Raw genomic sequence first — 25560 nt, 5'->3', positions numbered from 1 at the left:
GCAGATAGATCGTATATGGTGGTTCATTGAGGCATGTTCGTTAAACAACGTGCCTATATTTCTAGCCAAAGAGACTGCAGCAATGTTTTGGTCACCAATCTTGACAGATGTTGGATGGCCAGCAAAATTTCTGCTTTGATGCTTCGAACAAATCAGAAGAAACTCTGATTTGTCGTCATTTAGCTTGAGGAAATTTTGTGCCATCCATTGGCGAACTTCCGCAATACAGGCTTCAAGTTTGCCGATTGACTGTACTGAATCGGTCTGCTCAAAACGTATTTAGAGTTGAGTATCATCAGCAAAGAAATGAACCTTTATACTTTGACGTCGAATCAGATCAGCCAGTGGAGCCATGTAAATGCTGAAAGGCAATGGGCCCAAGACTGAAATCGTCCTCGTCTCTTTAACCCAGCAAGGAAATTAATAATTATAACCTGGGCTTGACCAATTCCCTGTCCAGGGGCCTGGTCTTGAATAAAAAAATTATTAGGGTACCCATTTTAGAGCCAGTTTGGCATTGGGTACTGAGAAATGTGAGAGAAGATATGAGAGGACACGAAGGCCATTTTGGAGGGCACTGACTGCCATGGCAGTGGTGGCAGTGGTTAGGGGGAGTGATACTCCTTGTCCAGTTATATTGATGGTAGGTGACATGAAATTTGTAGATATACTACAATGCTTTAAGTGCCAAAATGTCGTTAAGGGGTGATGAACAATTGAAGATGTTTCAGACCAGAGAATTGAAGGCAGAGTGACCTTATTACATTCGGTAAATTATAATCAGGTACTAAATCATTAACTTCTTCTTCAGCATTCGCTCTGCACTTGGAGGTGATTTTCTCCAGGGAGTATTCCTCCTCCGAGGCGGGATGAGCGTTTAAATGTGTGACACGTTGGTTATGCTGCTAATTTGGTTACTTGGCCTAGTGAATCCGACTTTGGCGAGAATCATTAACTAAAGGCCTGTGCCATCCCTAGCCTCAAGGTATAGATAGATCTGCCTCAGTTATTTACCAAACAGAGATAAACCCACTGACTCTAGGGAGATATCTCATCTTGTATACATGTGTCTCACGCAAGGAGGATACCGCGGTGACGTCACGGCTTTTCCAAGATGGCGCTGCATATTGTAAACAAACTCGATCCACGGCCAAGGGAAAATCATGTCATCAAAAAAGTTAGATTTTTCGCATCAAATCAGAGTTATTAGTCCTTTTCTGCTATGAAATAAGTCTTCAGACAATAAGCTATCATTTGAATAATGAAAAGTGCTGTTTTGATGGGGAAAAATAGGGTTTTTAAAACCAAATAGCCGGGGCCGATCTTCCAAAATTAGCGATGGTTTCAAAACAGTCTCCCAGATATGGGGCAATCTCTTCATTATCATAATGGGATTTGGAGGCATGTTTACAGATTTTACAAGTTCGAGACCTGTAATACCTAAAACTCGCATAGATCCCCATAGATCCCCTCTATTTGTCGAGTTAGCGCCCCTGTAAGATCATGCATTTTCGGACACTAGAACGAAATCTTCCTGCGGATATCGCGGTTTCGGTGATGATTTAAGGAGAAATTGACTGTTCTTAGAGTTGTATGGGACAGAAATGAGTTCATACTTCATGAATACATGAATATATTATGATATGGGCGGGCTTCTAAGTCAAAACAATAACAAACTCAACTGCATCTCTACTGTATATTGCGTAGTGCATTGCCTAGTGTATTTCGTAGTGTATTTTAGCGGAGACATTATTTCCGCACTTTGGCCGCGCCAAACGTCTTTTTTATTCGTGGAAGTTAATCTGCTCTGTAAATTTTATTTTACACAGGAAGAATCCAAACTAGGTATTGCAATATTTCATGTCTATTGGTGTTTTTGTGTACAGGAGCGCACCAGACAGTGAGACGTGGAAATGTGTTCAGTGCTGGTGCTGTCAGTAGACTGAATCTGATTGGCCATAGCGATCACTAATATGGGTCGGGATCACGTGATGTGACGTCACCGCGGTATCCTCCTTGTGTCTCACGATGTTCGTTTGGGAAACTTAATGATCACTTTGTAAAGTTATCCATTAATTAGGTTGAATATCAGCGGGTGGTGGGTTCGTTTCTCACCCTGCAAATATCCTGGCAAATATTCCTACTAAGGAACCTGTCCTTTGGGTTTGAAAGCAGTACAGTAGAACCTCTCTATCAAGAACACCCTCAGGACTGACAAGTGTTGTACTTTATAGAGAGGTGTCCTGATGAGAGATGTCAAATAGAATGGAAACCACCAATTCGGAACCAAAACTTGTGTCCTTATTAGAGAGGGTGTCCGCGAATGGAGGTTCCACTGTATTTATGATACAGTTTGTGGGTGTGTAATTTGATCAAAAAGTGATCAGTTGATAATGAATATTCTCATAGGAGTAATTAGTCATCTCCTGTTCCCCCACACAGTAGAGTTACATGTACTGGAAAGGTAGAGGATAGCGCTCTACTTGGTGTACCAAAAGCCAGCAGAAATGATGTTTGGAATAGGTTCGAAAGAATGGTTGGATATCTACATGTTGTTTACTTGAATGCTGAAAGCTCTCTCACCATACTTTATTTAAACAAAGATTACAATGGTCAAGATGGACCTGTGAATAATGAACAAATCAAAATGCAGCATCCCCTGTCACTGGTTATAAGATAGGTAGGCCCGAGGCACTGTCCACTGGCTGATTCAAGCTGCTGTACATAACAAAGGAGTCTCGTTATGAGATGTGGGGTGTGGGGGGAATCCCAATTCAAATGGACTTGAATGGGTGTGCACCAACAAAGTTACATAAACGATTTCATAATAGATTAAACCTGAAAAGGATACCAAATTGCACTAAAGGGTAGTCCCAAAATGCATCAATTATGGTTCGGGGGTTTCTACAGTAAGCGCTTCTCACTTCTTCCATGCACTGGACCCGGTTAGGTTGCCTATTCACACAGGAATAATTAGTCATCTTCTGTTGCAAACTTATAGGAAGACTTGCAAAATGGATTAGAACTGAAAATGTGGAGCGAATTGCGTGGAAGGTTTGTGCCAAATGCATCGATCATATCTTGAGAGAAATTGGGGAATTCTGCAGTCAGGAATTCTACAGTCAGTGCTTCTGGCACTTCCATGCTCTTGCCTCGGTGAGGTGGTGTGCTCCTCAAAGACTAATCGGTCATCACCAAGCCAATTGTAATCCTTTCTGCAAGCCTCTGTACAACTTTGACGGGCTGGGAACAGATTAACTCTTTCAGTGCCCAGGATTTTGGCATTTTTGGGCACTTTTTTCCCCAAAATCTCACAAAAATAATTTTCACCTAAAATTAGGATTGGCAGACCCCACCCAACCCTCTCAGTCAAAAAAATATTCAATTTGGACGCCCCAGGCCAGAGAAACCATATGAAACGCATTCAAGTAGCTGGGGACATCTGGTGTCGTCTGGAGGAACTAGAATACCTTAAAAATTTAGGTCGTACATGTATGATATTGGACACTGAAAGGGTTAAATGTGGTGCAAGATTGCACTACAGGGTGTCCCTCGCTATTAGAATCTCTCTTTTATGTGTGTTTTGGAGTTTGGAGTCTTCAATGTACCCCCTCTCATGGCTTGGCAGTTTATTGTGGGCCTCAAGGAGTCGGTGTAGTTTTCTTGATGACCAAAAGGTTTATTTATTTAGGTTTCTTTGAGAGGCTTGGACTTTAGACTGAACTAATATCTAAAGACTTCAGGCCACTCTGATAATGACTGATTTAAGCTACTTCTGCCACTAATAGATTTTTTTATCAGGTATCCGGGAAGTGCATCATTATGGAAAGTGCCTGGTGAATCTGTATAGATCTGATTCTGTTTATTTGTGAGAGTTGCAAGTTCCAGTGGTCCATTAACCTCTTAACCATCTCTTCCTAGATATTAAGGACGGATCATGTAAATACAGATTAAGGTGCTACTCCCACTCACAGACGAAGGAACAGATCAGGATAGGGAGTAGGATGAAGTATTTTCTGCCGGCTGGAGCTAGTAGGCTTGCAAGACCAGTACACTGAGGAATAATTGCATTTTGACTGGGAGTTTCTTATTCTTACACCCGTGGGGGAGGGGGGGTCGGTCGGCCGACTCCCCAAAACTCAAAAGTCGAACAAAACATCCAAGTTGCATCACAACACCCTCAAAACATTGTTGGAGGCGTACAATTTCTGTTAAATACTGCAGTGCCATCTACATAACTACAAACTGCTTTCAACATGATTTGTAATGGTTTCGAGGTCACCGCCACACAATCGTGGCAGTCGGTTATGAAAGGGTTAAATGGCTCTGGCTCTCTGGGCAAGAATCCTTATCATCCTAATTACAAACACTGGCTGTGTTTTCCGTGTTCTATGTCATAGCCTCGAGGCTGACCCTCCACTCTTGTCTCTGCACGATCATTTGATGAGCCGGCAAGAAATTTAACCATCGCTGGTCTTGGGGCATAGTTCTAAGTCCTCAAAAACCCCACCCCCCAGTCCTTTCTCCAGTGTTCTATGGTAGTGTGATGTAGGATTATTTATCATTAATAACGGACAGTGATTTTAATCAGATAAAGAATTTAATATATTTCAAAACAATTTTTCAGCTCTTAACAGATTTTTGAAAGAATCACAGTGCAGAATAAAATATCACAGAATTTATTGTTTATGGCAATACAAAATGCATAACTAAACCATAAGGACACCTTAGATTAAAATGCTTTGTATTAATATGCGTGTGTCAGTAAGATCCTACTATCAGTAGATAAGACCTGATCTGACCTAATTGGGATATATGAAAGGGGAATCATGTTTTTTTTAAGGCATCGCTGAGCTGTCCTGCTTTGATATACAGAAAAATTTAGCAGTTTATTTTTGGAGTTACTCCGGCCTTATATTTATATCATATTATGTACATGTATATTATCGCTATATTGAGCACAGCATTGTTCATAATGTCAAAAGTTCTTAATTAGTCCTTCATCTGCCTTAAAGGGGATTTTGCACGACAAACGTTTCACCCTACTTTTTACATTTTCTCAGGCAGTGAAAATGAACCTTCTCCTTTCCTATTTAAAAGTCTGGTGCAGTTATCAGGATAAGCCCAGATGACCATGTGGACAATAGGGTCCACTATGGTCATTGTGCATATATCCATCCTTCAGCACCGATAAACTCCCCCCCCCCTGTAGTTAGAACGGCTGTTACAACATTATTGGTCGTCTCTATGCATTCCCTTCCTTTCCCACACGTCCATATCGCAACAATACTAACATTACACTCGTGGTTGTCCCACGAGACACGCACTGAAAGCCATCGTAGTGGAAGACCAAGTGTACAAAGAGTAACAGTTCCAGGCATGCTGACCTAATACAAATGCACTGTGCATGTTGTAGAAGATGGGTAACCTGATCAGAAATCAAAGATGCCAAGGTTGGCAATATCAATTCAGGCGGTCAATCAATTACTTTGTGTCGAGCAATGTCATCGGCCACCCGTTTATGAGTGCACGTCCGACAGGTTTCCCGCCCTATTGGGTCGGCGGTCAAAGGAGTAGACATTCACTGCTGGTAAGTCGGCTTGGCCAACTGCGTTAAACCTTTACAGTCGTTTACTGTCCGAGTCATATACCAGTTTTCCTTCTTCTTGACTGGTTGTCATCCAAGGTCTCCCCCGAAGTCAGTAACGAGCCATATTGGTCTGGTTGCTACTGTCTTGATCAGCGATGTTGTTCGAAGCCAATTTCTCTGGGGTGTGGTTGATATCGGAAGTGAGATCTATAGTAACTGTGGGTTTGTCTCAACAGGTTGGACTGCCACTGTTAATACTCCTGTAAAGAAGAAGAAGAAATCTTTGTCACTAATGAATAGTAGGTCAGTTATTTAGATGATTATTATTTCGTCCCGGGCCGTCTTGGAGGAGGAATACTCTCTGGAGAAAAACACCTTCAAGTGTGCAGAGGGAACACTGAAGAAGGAAGATGAGGAATTCAGGTGAACCAGAATTGGCCAGGCTGAAGGACTGTGCTGCCATCTAAGCCTGGCACTATCAGAACCAGTCCTAGGGTCTTTATATTACAAAACATAACAAAAAAGTTACATTATTTTTGTAAAGTGAATGTTCATGACTTTCATGTTTATTTCATCTTTCTGTCCACTCATGTTTTGATAGGTAGGCCTCAGATCAAATATTATGCCTCACAATACAGGGAAGAAAGAACAGTAACAAGTGTCTGCAACGTGCACATAAACGTAGCTAATCAGCTAATGAGACAACTTGAGCTTGTTGTCTCTTCCATCCAACTATTGTACTCTCACATGTTTTTTTCCTTTGTGTTTGTCCAACATTAGAACCTAAAATAAGGATTCATTTTGTCAAACTCGAGTCTATAAATATCTGACTTACCTCGTGATTGAATAAATGGGTCTCCCCCTGCTAATATGTCGCTCTCACCATCCGAGCTAGAATGCTTAACAACAATATTTGGATCCGAACATTGTGTATAGGACCTGGCTTTCCTTGAATTAACCTGGAAAATATGAAAACACTTCTGAGGCTAGGCCAAGCAAACTCGATCCAGAGTTTTGTATATGAATAGAGGTTAACATGGTAATAGGAACATTCTCAAGATCAAATTGGATGACCGAGTCTCAAATGCAGATTGGTGGAGGAGAATTTGACATGAGAGGATTAAAGTCCAAGTGCTGATGAGAAAGTAGCTTGCGATGGGCTCTTATCTGGCCGCTGGCAAAAGTTAGAGTCACTTGACCAATAACCTCAAGGTGCAAATAAACGTATAGTGGTAGGCAAAAAGGGCATCCCATCTTGGGTGGGGAACACGCTCCGGAGAATAACTTTCCAAGTGCAGTGCCAATCCAGATGCAAATTCTAGAACAGTGAGTGATCAAGTGGTTCATGCAGTCAGTCAGCCACCCATGGGCCATTGTCAGGCAAATTCTCTCGCCACGATGACATCATTTTTGTGCTGCAACATTATATTTGGCGGCAAGACTGTTATGATTGGCTGGGCAGAAAATGCTTGATTTTCTGATTTTCTCCAGCAAAAAACCACTCAAAGCTGCATACTAGTAGTCCGGAAGCCAAGGGATTGAACTTGGAAATGTGGGTGACCTTTCTTCATTACTGTTTTGAATACTCATCAATATTCATGAAGATGCCCGCTGATATGCCTTGAGTAGTTCTCAAAATATGCAAATTAAAATCGGCCATTACCGAAATTCCATTAATTGGTTCGATGAATATGGACCATAACAAAACGAAAGTGGTGTCTATACCTAGGTTATCAGGGTCTACAAACATTTTAAGCTGACATCCCCGACAACAATATGTTGTCTGAGTTGTAAAAAAATCACGAACACATCAGACTTGTGTAAAAATGGGGGTGGATCCAAGAAAAGGAGAAAGCAGGGTGTCTTGAGACAGAGGGGCACCTGTTTACATCACCTACCAGTAAACATGAACGCGGTACCTCTTTAAGAGCCTGTTGTATCAATCTTTTCATAGCGGGTGTGATATTCTTATGTTTACGACTCAATATGGACTCCACAAGGCAGCTACTGAGCAGATTATGCAACAGCATGGTTAAGAAAAGTGCCACGAAGCTTCAAAAAATGATCTGAAAACTCACTCTGATAAGCTGCTGACAATATTTTTCGAGCACAGCAATTATGATGACAGCTGTGACAAGCCAAGGAGATAGTGCTATTGTCGCGGCTGTAGAAGCAACTTCAACGATTTTGGGCTGAGGTGGACCTGGGTTTACTGGAAAGTAAAATACATGTAAGTCATTAACAATTCAAGACATCAATATCATTGAAGCTGATATGCATGCATAAAAAACCTACTGGCTATGTGTGAAAACACAATCACCCGTCCACCACATTTTGAACGACTGTCAGCCATGTTTTAAACACCCTCAGTTATGATACACCCGCAGCAGTCCCAAGTGGCACTACTGTGTTCACTAACATGCACCCTACGTGGAGCATTGAAAAAGAGTGTCACTTCACACAAATGCAGCAAAATTACCCTTGCACCCCGTTGTGATCACTTCTTGAATTGGAAATCTTCCTCATCAGACAGCCTTCAATATACTCATGGTATTTATATGTGGACGACATTGTATGATGCTTACCATCATTATTGACAGTTATTGCCTTAGAAACCTTTGGCTCTCCAAGAACGTTTTCTGCCATACACGTAATGTCATATTCTGTACTCTCCTTATCCATGTCTGCGCTCATTACTATCATCACTGTGCTCGTAGTCCGTTTCTGGCCCTTCTTGGCCCCTAAGCAGTCCAACTCAATGACCATTGTCTCGCCAAAGGGTTGCTGGAAAATAAGTATGGTAATGGTATAGCTACAGTGTCTATTTCATCTTCATCACTTACACTACTGTGGAACCTTCCTTATGCGGACACCATTCTATCAAGGACACCCCCGCTTTTTAAAATACTGCACTGGTACATAAAAGTTGTTTCCTTAAAAATATACAGGTCACAGGACTTTTTTTCCAGATTCTTAATTAGAGACAGCATTTCCCAGTAGGGTGTCCCTATAAAGATGTATTGTGTTATGATTTTCTTATTGAAATAAAGGCTCATTTTGTGTCATTCAAACTTACCTATGGAACACTTTTGCATGTTACTCCATTTGGGCTCAAACACAAGAGTATCCCTTTAATTTTCTAAAGGGAGAACTGAGTTAACAGCTCGGCCGCCAGGCGGCGCCCTGACCGATCCCGCGAGATCGTGCCGATCTCATGCCGCCATATTCAGTCTTTACTCTTGTGCTTCTACGAAGCACATCGTTTTTTCAAAGCTGCCGTGAATTCGATTTAAAACCAAATTCAACCAGCCAAGTCTAGACGATTTTTGGGTTCATTCACCTACGGAGTAGACCGCCAAACTAATCTTGGCATTAGTATTGTCCAGTCTATTTAATTATAGACATTTTCTTAGCTAGCTTAGTCGACCCGGCTCCATTATTTTGATCTTGGTAGGGTAGAGTTAAGTAGGCTATTCTCCGCTCTATTGTAATGAACAAGACTCAGATCCATTGCAATAGTGTTTAATTCAAGTAGGCATGTTTTCCTTTCCATTAATTATTGCGTCCTTTCTGGCCTACTTGGGGTTCCCAGTGTTTTTATTGTCATTGGTACCATTTTTTATATGGCGTACCCCTCCGACGGCATCCTTTGTCTCACCACAAAGGAATGCGTCTGGTGGCGGGAAACGGGCCGCGAAGACGCCTAAACCCTCTTCCGGTTCCGTTTCCGGGCATATAACCTGGAGGTCTAGCAAACCTCCCGCCACCACCCCTTCCGTCAACCGAGTTCCGGTTCCGGCCGCGGCTGCAAAAGATGCGGGATCTGACATTATTAATGTCTGTGGTCCCAAGGGAGACTTACATCCAATAAGTCTCCAAGGGTTTAATATACCCCGGACCTCAGGGAACCTTCCGGTTCCTCTGTCGTCTGCTCCACCGAGTACAAGCCCTTTGTACCCGTGGGAGCACCCTGCTTCCGGTCCGCCGATTGCAGTTCCGGTTACTGACGCGGGTTCCCGTTTTTCAGTAACCGAAGACTCTACTGGGGGTTTTTCTCAGTCTTTACTGCGAAATAACCCCAGTCCTCACGGACACAGTAGAGTAGGGCCGGACTTTATAACGCCACCTCCGAAACGCCATGCGTCTTCGGTAACAGCGTTTCCGCCCTCCGTACCTCCTTCTAAAAGGGCATCCGGTAGCTCCATACCGGCGAAGGAGTTACGGGCATTTCCGGTTTCGGACTTCGTCCTACCGGAAATGCAGGCACCTTCCTACGTTGGCCAACCTCTTGGGTGGAACCAACCGGAAGTGCCACCCCCTCCTCGTAGCAGAGGCGTCGTTCCCATGGAACGAGCTACGCAGAGAGGACATCTGAACTCTGGTTCAGAATATGGGCATCTTCCGCTTCCGGAAGACCCATTCGCCCGTACATACGGCTTCCAGGGTTCGCTTATGCGCTCACCCTCGCCTCAACCGCCCGTCGTTGAGAGAAGCCGCACGTCGGGCCCGGAACCCGAGTTGGGACAGCAACTGTCCCAGCTCATCCAGATGGTAGCAGGTCTTACTGATAGACTCAGCCATCTGGAGCAGGGTTCCGGTTCCTCTGGTGCGCCTGGTCCCATCGGATACCCACCATCCGACTCCTCTATTTTAGAGGAATTTTCTGAGAACGAGAGTTCTCAGCCAGGCTACCGCTCCCCCAATCAGGAGGAGCTGTCACCAGAGGAGGCCAGTATCTTGTCGGATATGAGGACATTCAGATCCTTGATCAGAGCGTACCTCCCGCAGGATCTGTGCCCTACCCCGCCGGAACTGCCAGCCTTGTCAACACAGACCTTTTCACTCTGGGGACAGGAAGTGGATCCCAATCCACAGGTTTCTCAAGGCTCCACTCGGGCACTTGAATTCCTTCCTCCCTCCCCGTCGGTGGTAGCAGTCTCTGAACTTTTGGAGCGTACAATCAGAGACTCACAAGGCGCCCACCAACGTACTTCCATCCCTGTCCTTCCGGCAGTCGGACCGGAAGCTTGGTGTAAACCGGGGAAGTTGTTCACGGCACAACTTCCTCCCGTTAGGCAGTACCGCGCTGACTATTATCGAATCAGCTCGGCCGGCTGTCCAGCTGCAGCATCGACTTCCATATTAAAGGACGATGTACAGCTGGACCAACTCGTGCCTAGGGTGACCTCCTCCTCGGCTTACCGAGACCTTAGAGCACAAGAGGGTCTGGCCAAAAACACGTTAGCGGTGCTCTCCTACACAGAGCACACTAACCTGGCCCTAGCCAGATCCCTAAAAGATAATGAGTCACTATCTGATGACACAAAATCGCTTGTGACATCCTTGTCACATTCGATTAGGCACGCTATTGCTCTGTCCGCCAAGACCGCAGCAAATAGCGTCCTACTCCGTAGAGACGCCGCACTGGGCTCTCTCAATGTCATCAGATCCCTCCAGCTGGAAGGGGCCTTAAGAACCGCTCCTATGGGCGGTTCTTTCCTGTTCGCAGATTCTGTACAAGAGGCAGCTCAAGCACAGAAAGATTGGGACAAATTATATGCCCCCACTGAGACACAGAGGGCCAAGACCTCTCTACCTAACGCTAGAAAGATAGAGAGGCCCCAGCAGGCATCGGGTTCAATCCCGTACGCCAGGCAGGTCCTGCCTAGGCCTACCCCGCCTAGTCAGCCTGCTCCTGCTGGATCCTTCCGACGGGAAGCGGAGGGTCGCCGGACTGGAAAGAGGAAAAATACTTCCTCTAACCAGGGTGGATCCGGTCCGACTAAGCACTCCTTTCGCCCAAGGGGTGTTGGCCGGAAGAGGTGACTCCCCCCTCCTTTCTCCTCCCGGACGCAAAAAGGAGCCGACTCCGGTAGTCGGGGGCCGTCTGCAAAAATTTGCAGACATTTGGGACGATTGGTGCCCAAAGGGGTCCCCAGTCCCAAACATGTTGAGGTACGGAGTGAAACTAGATTTCAACCGTACCCCCCCGACTACCATATATCCAACCCCAGTTCAGCCACCGAAGGACCCAGTCAAGGCCTCTGCCCTCCAAGCAGAGGTCGTGACATTACTGGAGAAGCAAGCTATCCAGGTCCTTCAAGATCCATGCTCCCCCGGCTTTTACAGCCACGTTTTCTTGGTTCCCAAGAAAGCAGGGACATGGAGGCTGATCATAGACCTTTCCAGGTTAAACACCTTCTTGAATGTTCCTCATTTCAAGATGGAAACCACCAGGTCTATAGCAACGATGATACAGCCCGACGATTGGGCGGTATCGATGGATTTAACGGATGCGTACTTACATGTACCGATCCATCCAGACTATCAACACTTCCTTCGATTCCATTACGAAGGAAAGACGTATCAATTCAGGGCCCTGCCGTTCGGTCTGGCATCGGCACCCCTAATTTTTACGATGATAGTCACAGCCTTCGTCGCTCCCTTTCACGTGATGGGGTTCAAGCTCCATCACTACCTAGACGATTGGCTACTCCGTTGCAAATCACGGGAACTACTACTGCAACAACTTCAGGTTCTAAAGCAAAAAGTAGTTTCCGCAGGTTGGATTATCAACGAAACTAAGTCAGAATTCATACCATCCCAAGACTTCGTTTACGTTGGAGTTCAGTTCCTTACGGCCATAGGGAAAATGCTGCCCCCCCTAGACAGGATAAAGAAAATTCTTCATCTCGTCGCAGAATTCAGAGGAAGGACTCAAGCTCCCGCAAGGCGATGCTTGAGCCTTTTGGGACTTCTGAATTCGGCAGCAGACCAAATCCCCCTTGGCCGTCTATATATGCGTCCCATCCAGATGTTTCTAATGTCTCTATGGAAACCCCACAGGGACCCATTAGACAAGTTGGTATTGATACCTCAATACCTACTCAAGAACGTCTGGAACTTCTGGGAGTCGGAGACTCGTCTCCAAAGCGGTGTAGATCTTGCTCCACCGCCCCCAGAAGTGTCCCTGTTCACAGATGCTTCCCTACTAGGGTGGGGAGCACATCTGAACAACGGGGACATGTCCATAAGGGGTCTATGGACAAGGGAGGAGACCATTCTTCCAATAAATATATTGGAAATGAAGGCTGTCCTTCTTGCCGTGAGGGCTCTTTCCCTTCGCCTGAAGAATCGGAGAGTAACCCTGTTCTCCGACAATTCTACAGTAGTAGCATATGTCAGGAGACAGGGAGGCACAAAGTCCGGCATTCTTTGCCAGCTAACTTGGGAGCTTTACCATCTTTGTGCCGACCTTGGAGTATCGATATGTGCCAGACACATACCGGGCAATCGCAACATCCTTGCCGACGCCCTGTCCCGTCAGAACAAGCTACTTCAGACAGAGTGGACACTCCATCAGGAGATTGTAGACGACCTTTGTCGCCTTTGGCAATCTCCGAAGGTAGATCTGTTCACCACCAGGCTGAACAATCGCCTTCCCATCTATTACTCTCCACTTCCGGACGAAGAGGCCCTGGAAGTCGTCAGCCTTACAGCCTCTTGGGTCGGGCTGAACGCATATGCGTTTCCACCCCTCCCTCTCATCCAACCAGTCCTGAACAAGATCTTGACCAGCCACCCGGTGAGAATAACTCTCATCGCACCTTGCTGGCCAAATCAGGCCTGGTTCCCAGCCTTGCTGGAGCTCCTGATAGACCACCCCAGGAGTCTTCCTACTTGGAAGCACCTCCTGTGGCACCCCCTGGGGAGATGCTACCACCAGAACCCTGGATTTTTCAAGTTTCACGCCTGGAACTTATCCAGTTGCATCTCCACCAGAGAGGCTTTTCGGACATCGCTGTCAAGCGCATGTCCGCACCTCAAAGGGGGTCTACCCTTGATGTGTATCAAGGAAAGTGGTCTACCTTCACTTCCTGGTGCAGGGAGAACGGAGTTAATCCGATCTCTCCCTCTATATACAGATTAGTTGATTTCCTTATTGAATTATTCACGGAAAGACAACTATCTGTCATGGCTATAAAAGGGTACAAGTCCGCCATCGCTTCTACCCTCCGTGTTTTAAGCACTTGGGATCTTCGTTGGGAGGACCAAATAACCCCTCTTTTCAGAGGAATGTTATTAGAGCGTCCTAGACCGGTTCACAACACCCCTAAATGGGACCTTTCTGTTGTCCTTAAGGTGCTCATGAGGCATCCTTTTGAACCCATGTCTATTTCATCCATGAAATATCTGACACTCAAAACGGTCTTTCTAGTAGCCTTGGCTACCGCCCAACGGAGATCAGAGCTCCATGCACTTTCTTTTAAGAAGCTGGCTTTTAGAGAGGGAGGGGAGGTTATCCTGGCTTTCATACCAGGATTTCTGGCGAAGAACCAGGGACCGGCCGCCTCTCGGCCCCCGGTTACTATTCCCTCTCTGTCAGGAACGATCTCTTATGATCTTCCTGACAGAACTTTATGTCCCGTCAGGGCCCTAAAGTTCTACATAAATAGGACAAAACCTCCCGGTATCCGCCAGGGGAGAGAGCGTTTGTTTTTGTCCTATAAGGAGGGAAATAAACGAGAGATAGCGGCCGCCACTATTTCAAGGTGGATTGTGGAGACTATTCGTCTTTCCTACAACACCTTGAAGACTTCCTCTGATCTTCGTGCGCTAGCTAACATCTCAGCGCACGAAGTTAGAGCACTAGCCACCTCCTGGGCTAACTACCGAGGAGTTGCTCTTCAAGAAGTCGTTTCCGCTGCATGTTGGAGTAATCACTCCACATTCTCTCGTTTCTACCTACGAGACGTTTTTTCCCTCGTAGATGGCATGCACACAATCGGCCCGATTGTGTCTGCGGGGCATGTTGTTTGATCCTGGCTAGATCAAAAAAGGGGGGGAAGCCCGATTGAAGAGTCAAACGCGCATCTTGCGCCATTTTTGATATGCCCTATCTTCAACAATCCAGGCAACCCCTAGTAGACTAGAAAGGACGCAATTTCTTATTGTTGTTTAGCAATAACTCATTCTACACCCTTCAACATGCCTTACTTGCTCTAAGCTCTGTTGCCGGAAAGAAGATGGTTTTATTACGCAATTCTAGCGCTTTCCGGAGAATGGGTCTATTACTCTCTATAATATGATTGTAATACCGAGATCAAAATACCGGTCCTCCGGTTCTCCCCATTTCTTTCCCCTGGCGGTCCTCCTTAGCTAATATGCCGGTGGTGCCTCCTGGATGGAACAACAGCTCAGCCTTAGGTAAGTCCTCGTTTCCCACCTCCAATAGGTTGCTGGGATTCGATGCAAAAGTGTTCCATAGGTAAGTTTGAATGACACAAAATGCCCATTTCCTTACAAGAAATGGCCATTTTGTTAGTTCATACTTACCTATGGAACACAGCCCTCCCGCCGTCCCCACAAACGGGACATACTCTTTATTAACGCTCAAGAGTAAAGACTAAATATGGCGGCATGAGATCGGCGCGATCTCGCGGGATCGGTCAGGGCGCCGCCTGGCGGCCGAGCTGTTAACTCAGTTCTCCCTTTAGAAAATTAAAGGGATACTCTTGTGTTTGAGCCCAAATGGAGTAACATGCAAAAGTGTTCCATAGGTAAGTATGAACTAACAAAATGGCCATTTCTTGTAAGTAAATGGGCATTTAAGTACTGCACAGTGGCTTTATTGTGAGTGCTGAATCTGACATGACCCAGGGCCCTTACTGTGTATATTAGTCCCCTGAAGATGGCCAATTTAGCCCCTCTCCTGCCTATATTCCCCTAGATGTCTCCTCAACAACAAATATCAATAAATCGTTTCAATCGGTGTAGACCGGCTAAGGTCAAGACATCGTCCTCTGATGCTCTACTTACGTCCTTTACAAACCATGAAATCTTTGGTGCTGGTGATGCACAGTTTGTGGTGCAGGTAAAGTACTGATCCCAGCGCTGGGGCTCAGCAGCGGAGTTGTGGACGAATTTTTCTAGTGTCACATCTGTAACCGGAACTGAAAACAGACATGAGATAATCAGCAGACGAAGACGTAGTGGAAGCACATTGGTTAACATGAACACTCCGGGCGAAATCATATTTCAGAAATTTTTGATCTGTAATTTTAGAGAGAATTTCGAAAAAGAGCTCAAAATAAAAAAGTTACATAATGAAAAACCAATGCACACTTATTTCTGCTATAATCAATGTACGATTAGAAAAAAAACTGAAAAACAGTATATAATGAATATAATATAATGAATATAACTTACCCAAAACTTGTAAATCCACTATGTCCATATGTTTGGTATACAGACACCGATATTCCCCATTATCGGCCCATTGGACATCCATTATTGTCATATTGTAATACTCAACATCGTCGTTAATGTCTGAACATGACATGACATATTTATCCTTTAGAAAAGAATAGCAATCGACTGTTCTTGTTTTGAAATTAGGCGGCGACTGCCAGAATACCGGCAATACATTATCAGGGTCATATTTCAGTTTACACCACAAACTGACGCTGTGTCCTTGTATCACTTTGACTGGTCCCGGCTGCACTGTGATATCAGTTCGGGAATAAATACCAGTCAGTGCTGAAAAGAATTAACGAAGATTTACTATCTGGATCTGGACTTAACAATTAGACACAAGTGTATTTTTAACTGTCAAGTCCACACTTGCTTTGGCAAGTCTACAGATATGAAGAAGCATTTTAAGAGTCTTAGAGATTTGGCAATTGGGGGTGTTTTTTAATATATTTCTGCCTGTAGGTTGAAGAAATGGGTCGAAATCAATGTCTCTCCATGCTGTATGATGATAACATAAAAAGATCGTAAGATGCTTACCATTATTATTGACAGTTATTGCCTTAGAAACCTTTGGCTCTCCAATAACGTTTTCTGCCGTACAGGAAATGTTATATTCTTTTCTCTCCTTATCCATGACTGTGCTAATTACTGTCACTCTGCTCTCAGTCCGTTTCTGGCCCTTCTTGGCCCCTGAGCAGCCCAACTCTGTGACCGACACGTTGTTATGAAATGGTTGCTGGAAAATAAGTGGGTGATTGTTAGGCTGATGTGTCTATTTCACCTCAATCACTTACACTACTGTGGAACCTTCCTTTAGCGAACACCATTCTATCAAGGACACCCCCACTTTTAAAAATACTGCACTGTTACCAAAATGTGGTTTCCTTATAAATGTACAGGACTTTTTTTCCTGATTCTTAATTAGAGACAGCATTACCCAGTTGGGTATCCCTATCAAAAAAATTTGTGTTATGATTTTATTATACAGCAGCTAGGCAGGCAAGATAAAGTTACATAAAGTCGCTCATAGGAGTCTTTCACATCTCACAGTCGTCGTAATGATTCACGCTTTTTGGCTCACCGTAGGGGAGTCCAATACCGCAGTGTCCGTCGTCCGTCGTCGTCGTCGTCGTCGTCATCCGTTGTATCCTAGTTCAAAAACAGTGGCACGTTTTTTAACCGCTGGGCCTATGAACTTAAAACTTTGTACACATGACCCCCTAGGTCAGATGACCCGTGACACTAAATTTCTGTCCGATCTGATTCTCTACTTGGCCACCAGGGGGCCAAATGTGGATATCTGAAAAGTGTGATATCTCGCTTATTAGTGACTTGTTTTCGATAAAACTTTTGTGGTAGGTACTCATAGCAAGGATACATCATATATCTTACGAGTTTTTAATTTGATCTACTTTTCAAGATCGCAGAGGTCAAATGGCGTGAATTGGCCGTTTGAGTGTAACTATGGCACGTTTCTCAACCACCAAAGCTATGAGCTTGAAACTTGGTACATATAACCCCCTATATCAGATAACCTCTGGTGCTGAATTTCAGCCTGAACTGATTCTTGACTTTGCCACCAGGGGGCCAAAACAGAAAAAGTAAGAAGTGCAATAGCCTGCTTATTAGCAAATTTTTTTTGATGAAATTTTATGGCAGGGACCCCTAGCAAGGTTACCTCAGATGTTGCACAATTTTTCGGATTTGACCTACTTTTTAAGGTCGCAGAGGTCAAATGGCGTAAATTTGCCGTTTGAGTGTAACTATGGCACATTTCTCAACCGCAACAGTTATGAACTTGAAACTTTGAACAAATGACCCCCTAGGTCAGTTGACCTTTTACACTGAATTTTGGTTTGGTCTGATTATTGACTTGGCCACCAGGGGGCCCAAACTCAAAACTCAAAAAGTGTGATTTCTCGCTTATTACTGATTTGTTTTTGATAAAAGTTTCATGGTAGGTACTCCTAGCAAGGATACATCACATATCTTACGGGTTTTTGATTTGACCCACCTTTCAAGTTCACAGAGGTCAAAGTTGAAAACTTTACCGTTCTTGGTACGTTTTGTCGTTGTTCAATGTAAAGAGTTTTAATTTTGTGTAATGATGCATCTAAGAAGCCACTATTTGTATGCCAAGTTTCAGCCAGATCGGAATTCAAATATGGCCGAAATTGCATGTTTTGTGGGTTTTTCCTCGTATTGTGGCAATCCAAAGGTCGTGAGTTCAAACCCCGGTCAAGGACAGCCAAAAATATTTTAATTTTTCATCTTTTCCTTTTTTCTTTTCTGAGTTCTATCATACATATTCTTCATTTTTTGATTTATTTGGTGCCATAGATTTAATTAGCCGCCATGTTGGAAATTGTTTTTTGCCGATTGCTGTAGTGTAACGAGTGATGAAATTGTTATGGTCAGGTGGATGTGTCTACATCACATATCACCCTGGTTTGTTATTTGACCTACCTGTCAGGGTCACTGAGGTCAAAGTTAAAAATATATTCACCATTGTCATGGAGTGGCACGTTTCTTCACTATCATTTTCACCTAGACTCTACAAGCTTGGAACCACAAGTCTCGGATTCACCACTTGGCCAGGGCCGGCTCTGAACTGGTCACAGATGCATGTATAAATTATGAAAGGCCTACATACTGTAGCACTTTCTGTAACTGTCTACTAAAAATACTTACGGTGAGCACAATGGCCCCTGGCCGTTTCATCAAAGGAATAATATTAGTGCTGAATTTGACATGAACCAGGCCCGTTTTTGTGTATATTAGTCCCCTGAAGATGGCCAATTTAGCCCCTGTCCTGCCTATATTCCCCTAGCTGTCTCCTAATAACAAAAATCTATAAATTGTTTCAGTCCGTGTAGACCTGCTAAGGTCAAGACATCATTCTCTGATGCTCTACCGTATTTTGCTGCGTATAAAACGCACCGGGGTATAAAGCGCACCCATTGAGTCCGTAGACAAAATCCAGACATAAGGCGCACCTACGTATAACACGCAGTACATTTTACAAGCCTCGCTTTGATGTTAAATCATGGCGGCACACGATCAGCTGATTTATCGATTTGGATTTATCTCGCATCTACGCTCTGAATATTGCCGCTAAGGACCCTCAAAAACATTTATAGAAGTAACTGAAATGATAATGAGGATACTAATATGTATTGCGTACAGAACAGGCGAGTTAGCATCGGTGAACTATGCAAAGTGCATCGATATTCCCGATTTTTCTTTCGTGCAAAAATATAAAATGCGCCGACTTGGTTGCGAGCCAAAAAAGCCGTCAAAAGAAATGAGTTGATGGAAAAAATCTTGTGATCATTCGGTGGCTTCCTAGGGCTAGGCCATAGATAACACGCACCTTCGTATAACGCGCACCCCCCGATTTTAGGGCTTTCTTGGGTCAAAAAGCTGCGCCTTATACGCAGCAAAATACGGTACTTACGTCATTTACAAACCATGAAATCTTGGGTGCCGGTGATGCACAGTTTGTGGTGCAGGTGAAGTTCTGATACAAGTGCTGTGGCTCTGCAGCGGTGCTGTTGACAACTTTTTCTAGTGTCACTTCTGTAACCGGAACTGGAAACAGATAAGAGAAAATCAGCTTACGAAGGCGAAGTGGAAGCACATTGGTTAACATGAACACTCCGGGCGAAGTTAAATGCCAGAATTGTTTTATCTGTAATTTTAGCGTGAGTTAACAAAACAAAAGAAGTTACATAATGCACTGTATCTGGTGCATTTTTTCGTAAGATATCGTATGAAGGAGGTGTTCCTATTCATATGAGCCACACTGTACATGTACTTTATCATATACCCTAAGTGCATTGATCCGGTAGACAAAACCACAGAAGAGCAAAATTTCACCCCGAAACATTCAAATTCTTCCAAAATCACGGTAGGTGAACGAGGGACAGTCTTTTACGATATAAGAAAGTGACCGGAACCCTTCTCAACATTCAAGTAGTGGAAAATGTGCAAAGAATGCCTGAAACAAATATCGCATGACCCGTGTGATAAATATATCAGGATCACACCGTCAATGGTAATCATCGTTACCAAGTCGCACTCAATTTACTGACTCTGCCGCAGTTGGTTCCTCACCACCATAACATAACGAGAACACCCTGGAGAATCACAATCCTAAACTCCGGGCAATTCGTGTCCAGGTTCCAAGTCATTTGGTATTCCTGAGTTCTGAGGCCCACAGTAGTCATGCTTTTTTGAGGCATGACGTCGTCAACTCAAAAGTTACGTCTGACTTGACATCTTCGCGTCACGTGAAGTCGTCTTTTAATCGTCATTTTCTTGATATTTCTGGGAATCTGTGGTATATGATAGATAAAAAACTGTACTCGTGGCTTATCCTCGTCATCCTGATCCTCTGAGATGATTTTCTCCACCCTGAAACCTTGAGACTGCAGATGATTTTCTCCGGTGAGAGCTTTCAGGCCAGCGAAAATCATCTCATGCAGTCTGGTGACTCTGATCAGTCACTCGTGCAGTTTCTTATTGTAGCTGACTTGACCATCACTCTTTTATGCACAAGTGCTTTAGCTACTTCTATCAAGTTACATTTCTGTACACCTTGATGACTGTCAAGATCTGAGTACTTTTAGTGTCAAGGGCACCAAAAGAACCACTCTTGCATCCTAGACATTTACAATCAACTTTATTTCTAATCCTTGAGTTCTTGACAATACATCAAGGCAGCTTTTGGAAGATTATAGTGCCCTTATGCCTTATGTTGGTGTAGCTCCTGTTTACTTACCCAAAACCTGTAAATCCACAATGTCCATGTCGTTGGCATGCAGACACCGATATATCCCATTATCGGCCCATTCGACATCCATTATTGTCATATTATAAAACGCAAAAGGGTCGGTAGTGTCTGAACATGACATGGCATATTTATCCTTTGCACTTTCATAACAATCACAATCGAGAGTTCTTGTTTTGAAAGTTGGGGGCGACTGCCAATGAACCGGGACTACTCGTTTAGGGACGTATTTCAGTTCACACCACAAACTGATGTTATGTCCTTGCTTCACTTGTACTGCTCCTCTCTGTACTGTGATGTAATTCAGGGAATATACACCGGCCAATACTGAAAAGAAAATGAAGATTTACTAACTGGACCTATGAGGCGACAAGCGGTGAATGTCATTGAAGGAGGTTCAACAATTTTCTAAGTGAAACTACACGATTTGACTCTCGCGCCTTTTTCACCAGCCTCGCCCAGCAGACGGAAGTTATGACTGTGGGTGAGATTAAAGTTATAACTGCCACTACCTACACATTTTTAGGTTCGTAGAGAACCAGCAATGGATTTAATTCGATATGGAACCAAAAGGTGGCATCACCTTTGATAACAGACAGATCCTGCAAATGGTCAGAAATTGACATATCTATAATGCCTGAAAAAAATGCTGTGTTTCGGGTCGCACGACCCACCCTACCGAAAAGCCCCGAACCTAAAATATTTTTCGAATGTAAGAAAAAGAAAAAACTTAAACTTTGCCGAAACACTGTCCGTCTTTCGTTTTATTCCTCCCAATGCCTGAGAGGCAAGACCACCATTGATTTTTTAAGCCTTTAAGCAGTTCAATCGTCAATGTTTGACCACGACGCATCAAATACTGCGTGGGGTTGTGAAACTGAAATTTTGATATGATATTCCGGACAGTCGGGCAAGTAAATGGTGAAAAGTAAACTGGTAGTTGACCACGGAAGTTTTTGATAATCGACAAATTAGACAGACATTGATATTTCCACTCTTTTCAGCCAACTGGCAGAAAAATCTCAAAACGCGTCCCCTATTAGCAAAATTCGAAATTAATTTTTTCATCAAATAATTTCTTTATATCTGTAGACTTGCCACAGCAAATATTTTTTCAATACCTCTCCAAATATGTACTCGAGAGTTAAAAACATGCACTCGTCTAATTGATAGGCCTCGACCCTCCAACCTATGAATATTCATTGGTGGTATTGTCTCAATGAAGGTAGATTTCAGGGGGTTAAAATTTTGAGAATTTTTTCAAACTTGATTTTCCTAATGTAGATGACATCCCACAACTCTCCAACAAAGGAAAGTGATATCGGGACATTTTTGGAGAAATGAGAGACATTTCCAAGAGTGGTACAACTGTGCCAAAAGCGACGAAAGAGGACAAAATCGACAAAAAGTCATATTTTGCAGCCAACAGCACCAAGTTCAAAGACCGGCCCTGGCCAGAATAAGCAAGCTATGGAGCTGCAAATTTAGGATGTGATTTAGGAATATCTCTGCTGCTTAGGGCACAACTTTCAGAATCAAGGCCTAAGTAGTTTCAAAGAAATTACAAAATGAATGGCAACACAACAAGACTTGTAAAAATGAAACCGAACTTAGACCGGGGCTAGGTTGGCTCATATTGGGGTCAAATTAAGTTTTTTTCTCATTATTTTAGCTTGTTTTGACCGTAAATCATCAGCAATACAATATTTTAAATGAATTAGAGTGATTTGAGCACATTCAAATTTTTCGCTAAATTGACCAAAAATGTAGTGTAAATGGAGGCAAGACCACCATTAATTTTTAAGCCTTTTAGCAGTTCAATTGTCAATGTTTGACCGCGACGCATCAAATACTGCGTGGGGTTGTGAATCTGAAATTTTGATATGATATTCCGGACATTCGGGCAAGTAAATGGTGAAAAGTAAACTGGTAGTTGACCACGGAAATTTTTTGATAATCGACAAATTAGACAGACATTGACAGCGACGGGGCTGACTAAGCAAGCCCACATGGGTGTCCGCTACAGATTGTGAAATGATTGAAATAGGGGACATTATAAGCAGGTAGGATATGTTGTTTGATATTCAAGTTGTACTCGATTTTTCAAGTGCAGGCTATATTCAGAAACAACTCTTTTACGGCAGCGGTAAACTGCATGCAAAACTCAAATGCTTGCCATACACTACCATGTTGTTCTTGGGTCACGTGATGGTATTCCTGACCTTCGATTGGTCAGCTGTCGACTTGTTTAAAAACAAGTACACGGGCTCTTTGTTGACATGCCACAATCAGTCATTGAGTAAGTCAGTTTTATTTTATTTTCTGCCTTGAAATATATTGAGGGAAAAAAAAATAATAATCTTCCAACCGTCCTACCCTAAAATTTATTTTTGAGGTGACCCGAAACACAGCCTTTTTTTTAGGCCTAACGGATTCCATCAACTATGCGAGATAAAAACCTAGAGACAAAATTGGATGTGTATCTAGTCAGTGGAACAAGTAATCAACTAAGTTTTTAACATATCAGTTACATCAATTTTGAGGTCCATGTGTAAAGTCCAAATTCTTGAATATAAAGCGCCTACAAACCAGCAGTGTTTGACCTGTCATACACTGCTGATTACAGAGCTTAGCACCCATTCGTAATCTACGCATCTAATGGACTGGTTTGTCTAAAGCTGAACTTCAATGGATTGATGTAAAGGTCCAGACTGCAGTTACTGGTTGTCTACTGGGTTGTGACTCTCAAGGAATCATCGCAACTCAAGATTTAATCTCTGTAACAACCTTCAACTTTTAATCGCACTCATTATATGAGGTTATATGAACAATCAGATAGATCGAGCAAAGCTCCTCGTTGGTTGTTTTGGCACGCAGCCATCTTGGAAACCATTTTATCTCAGTTTTGTGATGGAACATTTATATAAACTGACCTAGGAAATTTGCATTCAATTGAGCGCCAGGCCCCTGGGCCTCTTGTTTTGAACATGTCAAGAAAACAACAGATTGTGGCAAGCTCAGTTTCAGAGACGGAAGTTGACGGATATTTGCCAGAATATACAAAGATTCAAGGGATCCAACCTTCGAAAAATTCTGTATACCTCGCTTACTGTACTTATTCTCAGTCAGACTTTGCCATATCCCACTTATTCATACCAAATGCTAGGAAGTCCACAATTTGGTTCTGAAATCCACCATCTTAGGGATCGAAATCCACAAATTAAAACTATTGTGGTGAGCAACCATGTGATTATACCTACTGTGAATTCCAAGGATGGCTGTCCCAAACAGAAAAATGTGCCACTTCATCATCCACACAACACGTCACCTTTTGGTCTTCTAGTGAGGAGGACGGAATTTTCGTGAAAATAAATAAACAACTCCACAATGTCATCAATTCCAATGTTCGGTTTCCTTGATCTTCTTCTGGGTAATGAACAATAATATTTGAACAGCTGGTATAAATACCCAAATCAACAATGTTTGCGCAGTGATGCCTAGATGTGTTGTTGTGTAAACAGTGGCTGTGATTGGCTAGCTGAGGTCAAGAGGCGGTCTTGACTTTTGATACAGTTTAATATTAATATAGGTGGCGCGCGTGAAGTTTGGCCAACATATTGCATACCACATAGAGTGCATTCAATGAGGTATATCACTCCCTTGGCTTTTGATATTGGCACTTGAGAGGTTATCACTGTGATTTTTTCATCTTCTGTAGCTTACCAAGGGGCTAGCAGAATCAAGCGCTCTTCTTATTTTTTCTGAACATTCTAGATTGTCCAAGTGTCTATTCACTATTTCATGTAGATTTGGAAGTGAGGGGTTGAATGTTGTTACCATTGGTATGACCTTTTTCTGGTTCATATTGTCCTTAGCTATCACTTTCATCAGATCTGTTCTGTCCATATCACAAACTTTTCTGACGGCTTCTTTGAGACTGGACGGTTTTTGTCCCCTGAGATGAAGCGGAAATTTTGAGGAAAAAAAGTGAGGAGGGAAATTTTCACCAGATTATTTTTCACAAGCGATGAGTGCTTCTTCTAATCGTGATCCTATCTGATACTACATCTACAGGTTTTATTGATACTAGAAATGAAAACTAGGTGACTCCCCTCATTGATTCAGCTATTGATTATTTACGTTTGAGAATTTAAGTTCTGAACTTATTTTTGTCGAAAATGTCATATTAAACATGTTAAAGGAGTAGGCGGATAATCCCATTCAGTATGTTTGTTCTGCTAAAGTTTTATTAGTCAGTTATATTCCTGAAAGTGTTTGACGTTTTTCCTTTATTGTTTCAAGTCTTAGATAGTAGAAATAGATGCTATTAATTGTCTTTAGCATGCATAATGCGTGGCAGGGGAAACTTTGAGGGCCTCAGGAGTGCACCCACAGTGCATTCTTCGCAGGCATTAGTGGCATATCTACAATTTGTATTCGTGGCTTAAAACGTACAAATCCCACAATCCAAATCAGGCTGCCCCACGTGGCAGCTAAACATGAAAATAGTATCCATTGCGCGCAGTGAGATAATGAAGAACTACTGTGTATGGTATTGACTGGTTATCTTCAACCGTAGTTCCGTATTCGACCTGGGTTTTGGTGTGACGGCTAAGAACAATGTTGAAAGGCTGTCTGCCTTTAGAGGTTACCCTGAAAGGGAGATTCACTTGAACATGCCCACATTGTATAACAGTTCTTTTGACTGATAATGCATGCTATCAGTAATGAGAAATGCCTTTTTGGTTAATAAGGGACAACAATTTCGGCCGTTCAAAAAGTGTCCCAAGACGGAACAAGCCCATTATGTATACTAGGTCTTCAAGTTAACTAAATCCTTTTGAATACAGTATTCCCATGAAGGACAGGTTCACGTGACCTCTGGTTTCTGAATGACGTATTCGAAGATGATATATCCGTACAG

At 43.3% G+C, this 25560-nt stretch overlaps 2 protein-coding genes across 12 annotated transcripts in view; one reads left to right on the top strand and one right to left on the bottom strand.

The window, feature by feature from the left end:
- Positions 1 to 25560, top strand: part of LOC135502527 (caldesmon-like) — a 272930-nt gene that overhangs the window by 51428 nt on the left and 195942 nt on the right. The gene's annotated exons all lie outside the window — the stretch shown is intronic.
- Positions 5686 to 24042, bottom strand: LOC135502403 (neural cell adhesion molecule 1-A-like). Its single transcript, XM_064795208.1, has 10 exons — positions 23897 to 24042; positions 20628 to 20963; positions 19302 to 19435; positions 16382 to 16580; positions 15800 to 16129; positions 15410 to 15543; positions 8176 to 8374; positions 7669 to 7802; positions 6426 to 6549; positions 5686 to 5850 (listed from the first exon to the last, which is right to left on the bottom strand). Exons 1-10 carry the CDS (start codon positions 23946 to 23948, stop codon positions 5798 to 5800), a joined length of 1695 nt encoding a protein of 564 aa, XP_064651278.1. The 5' UTR covers positions 23949 to 24042; the 3' UTR covers positions 5686 to 5797.

This window comes from Lineus longissimus, chromosome 18 (assembly GCF_910592395.1).
Source record: "Lineus longissimus chromosome 18, tnLinLong1.2, whole genome shotgun sequence".
NCBI classification, from domain to species: Eukaryota; Metazoa; Nemertea; class Pilidiophora; order Heteronemertea; family Lineidae; genus Lineus; species Lineus longissimus.
Note: the sequence above shows the minus strand (reverse complement) of the source record. Positions and strands in the feature narration are given on the sequence as shown.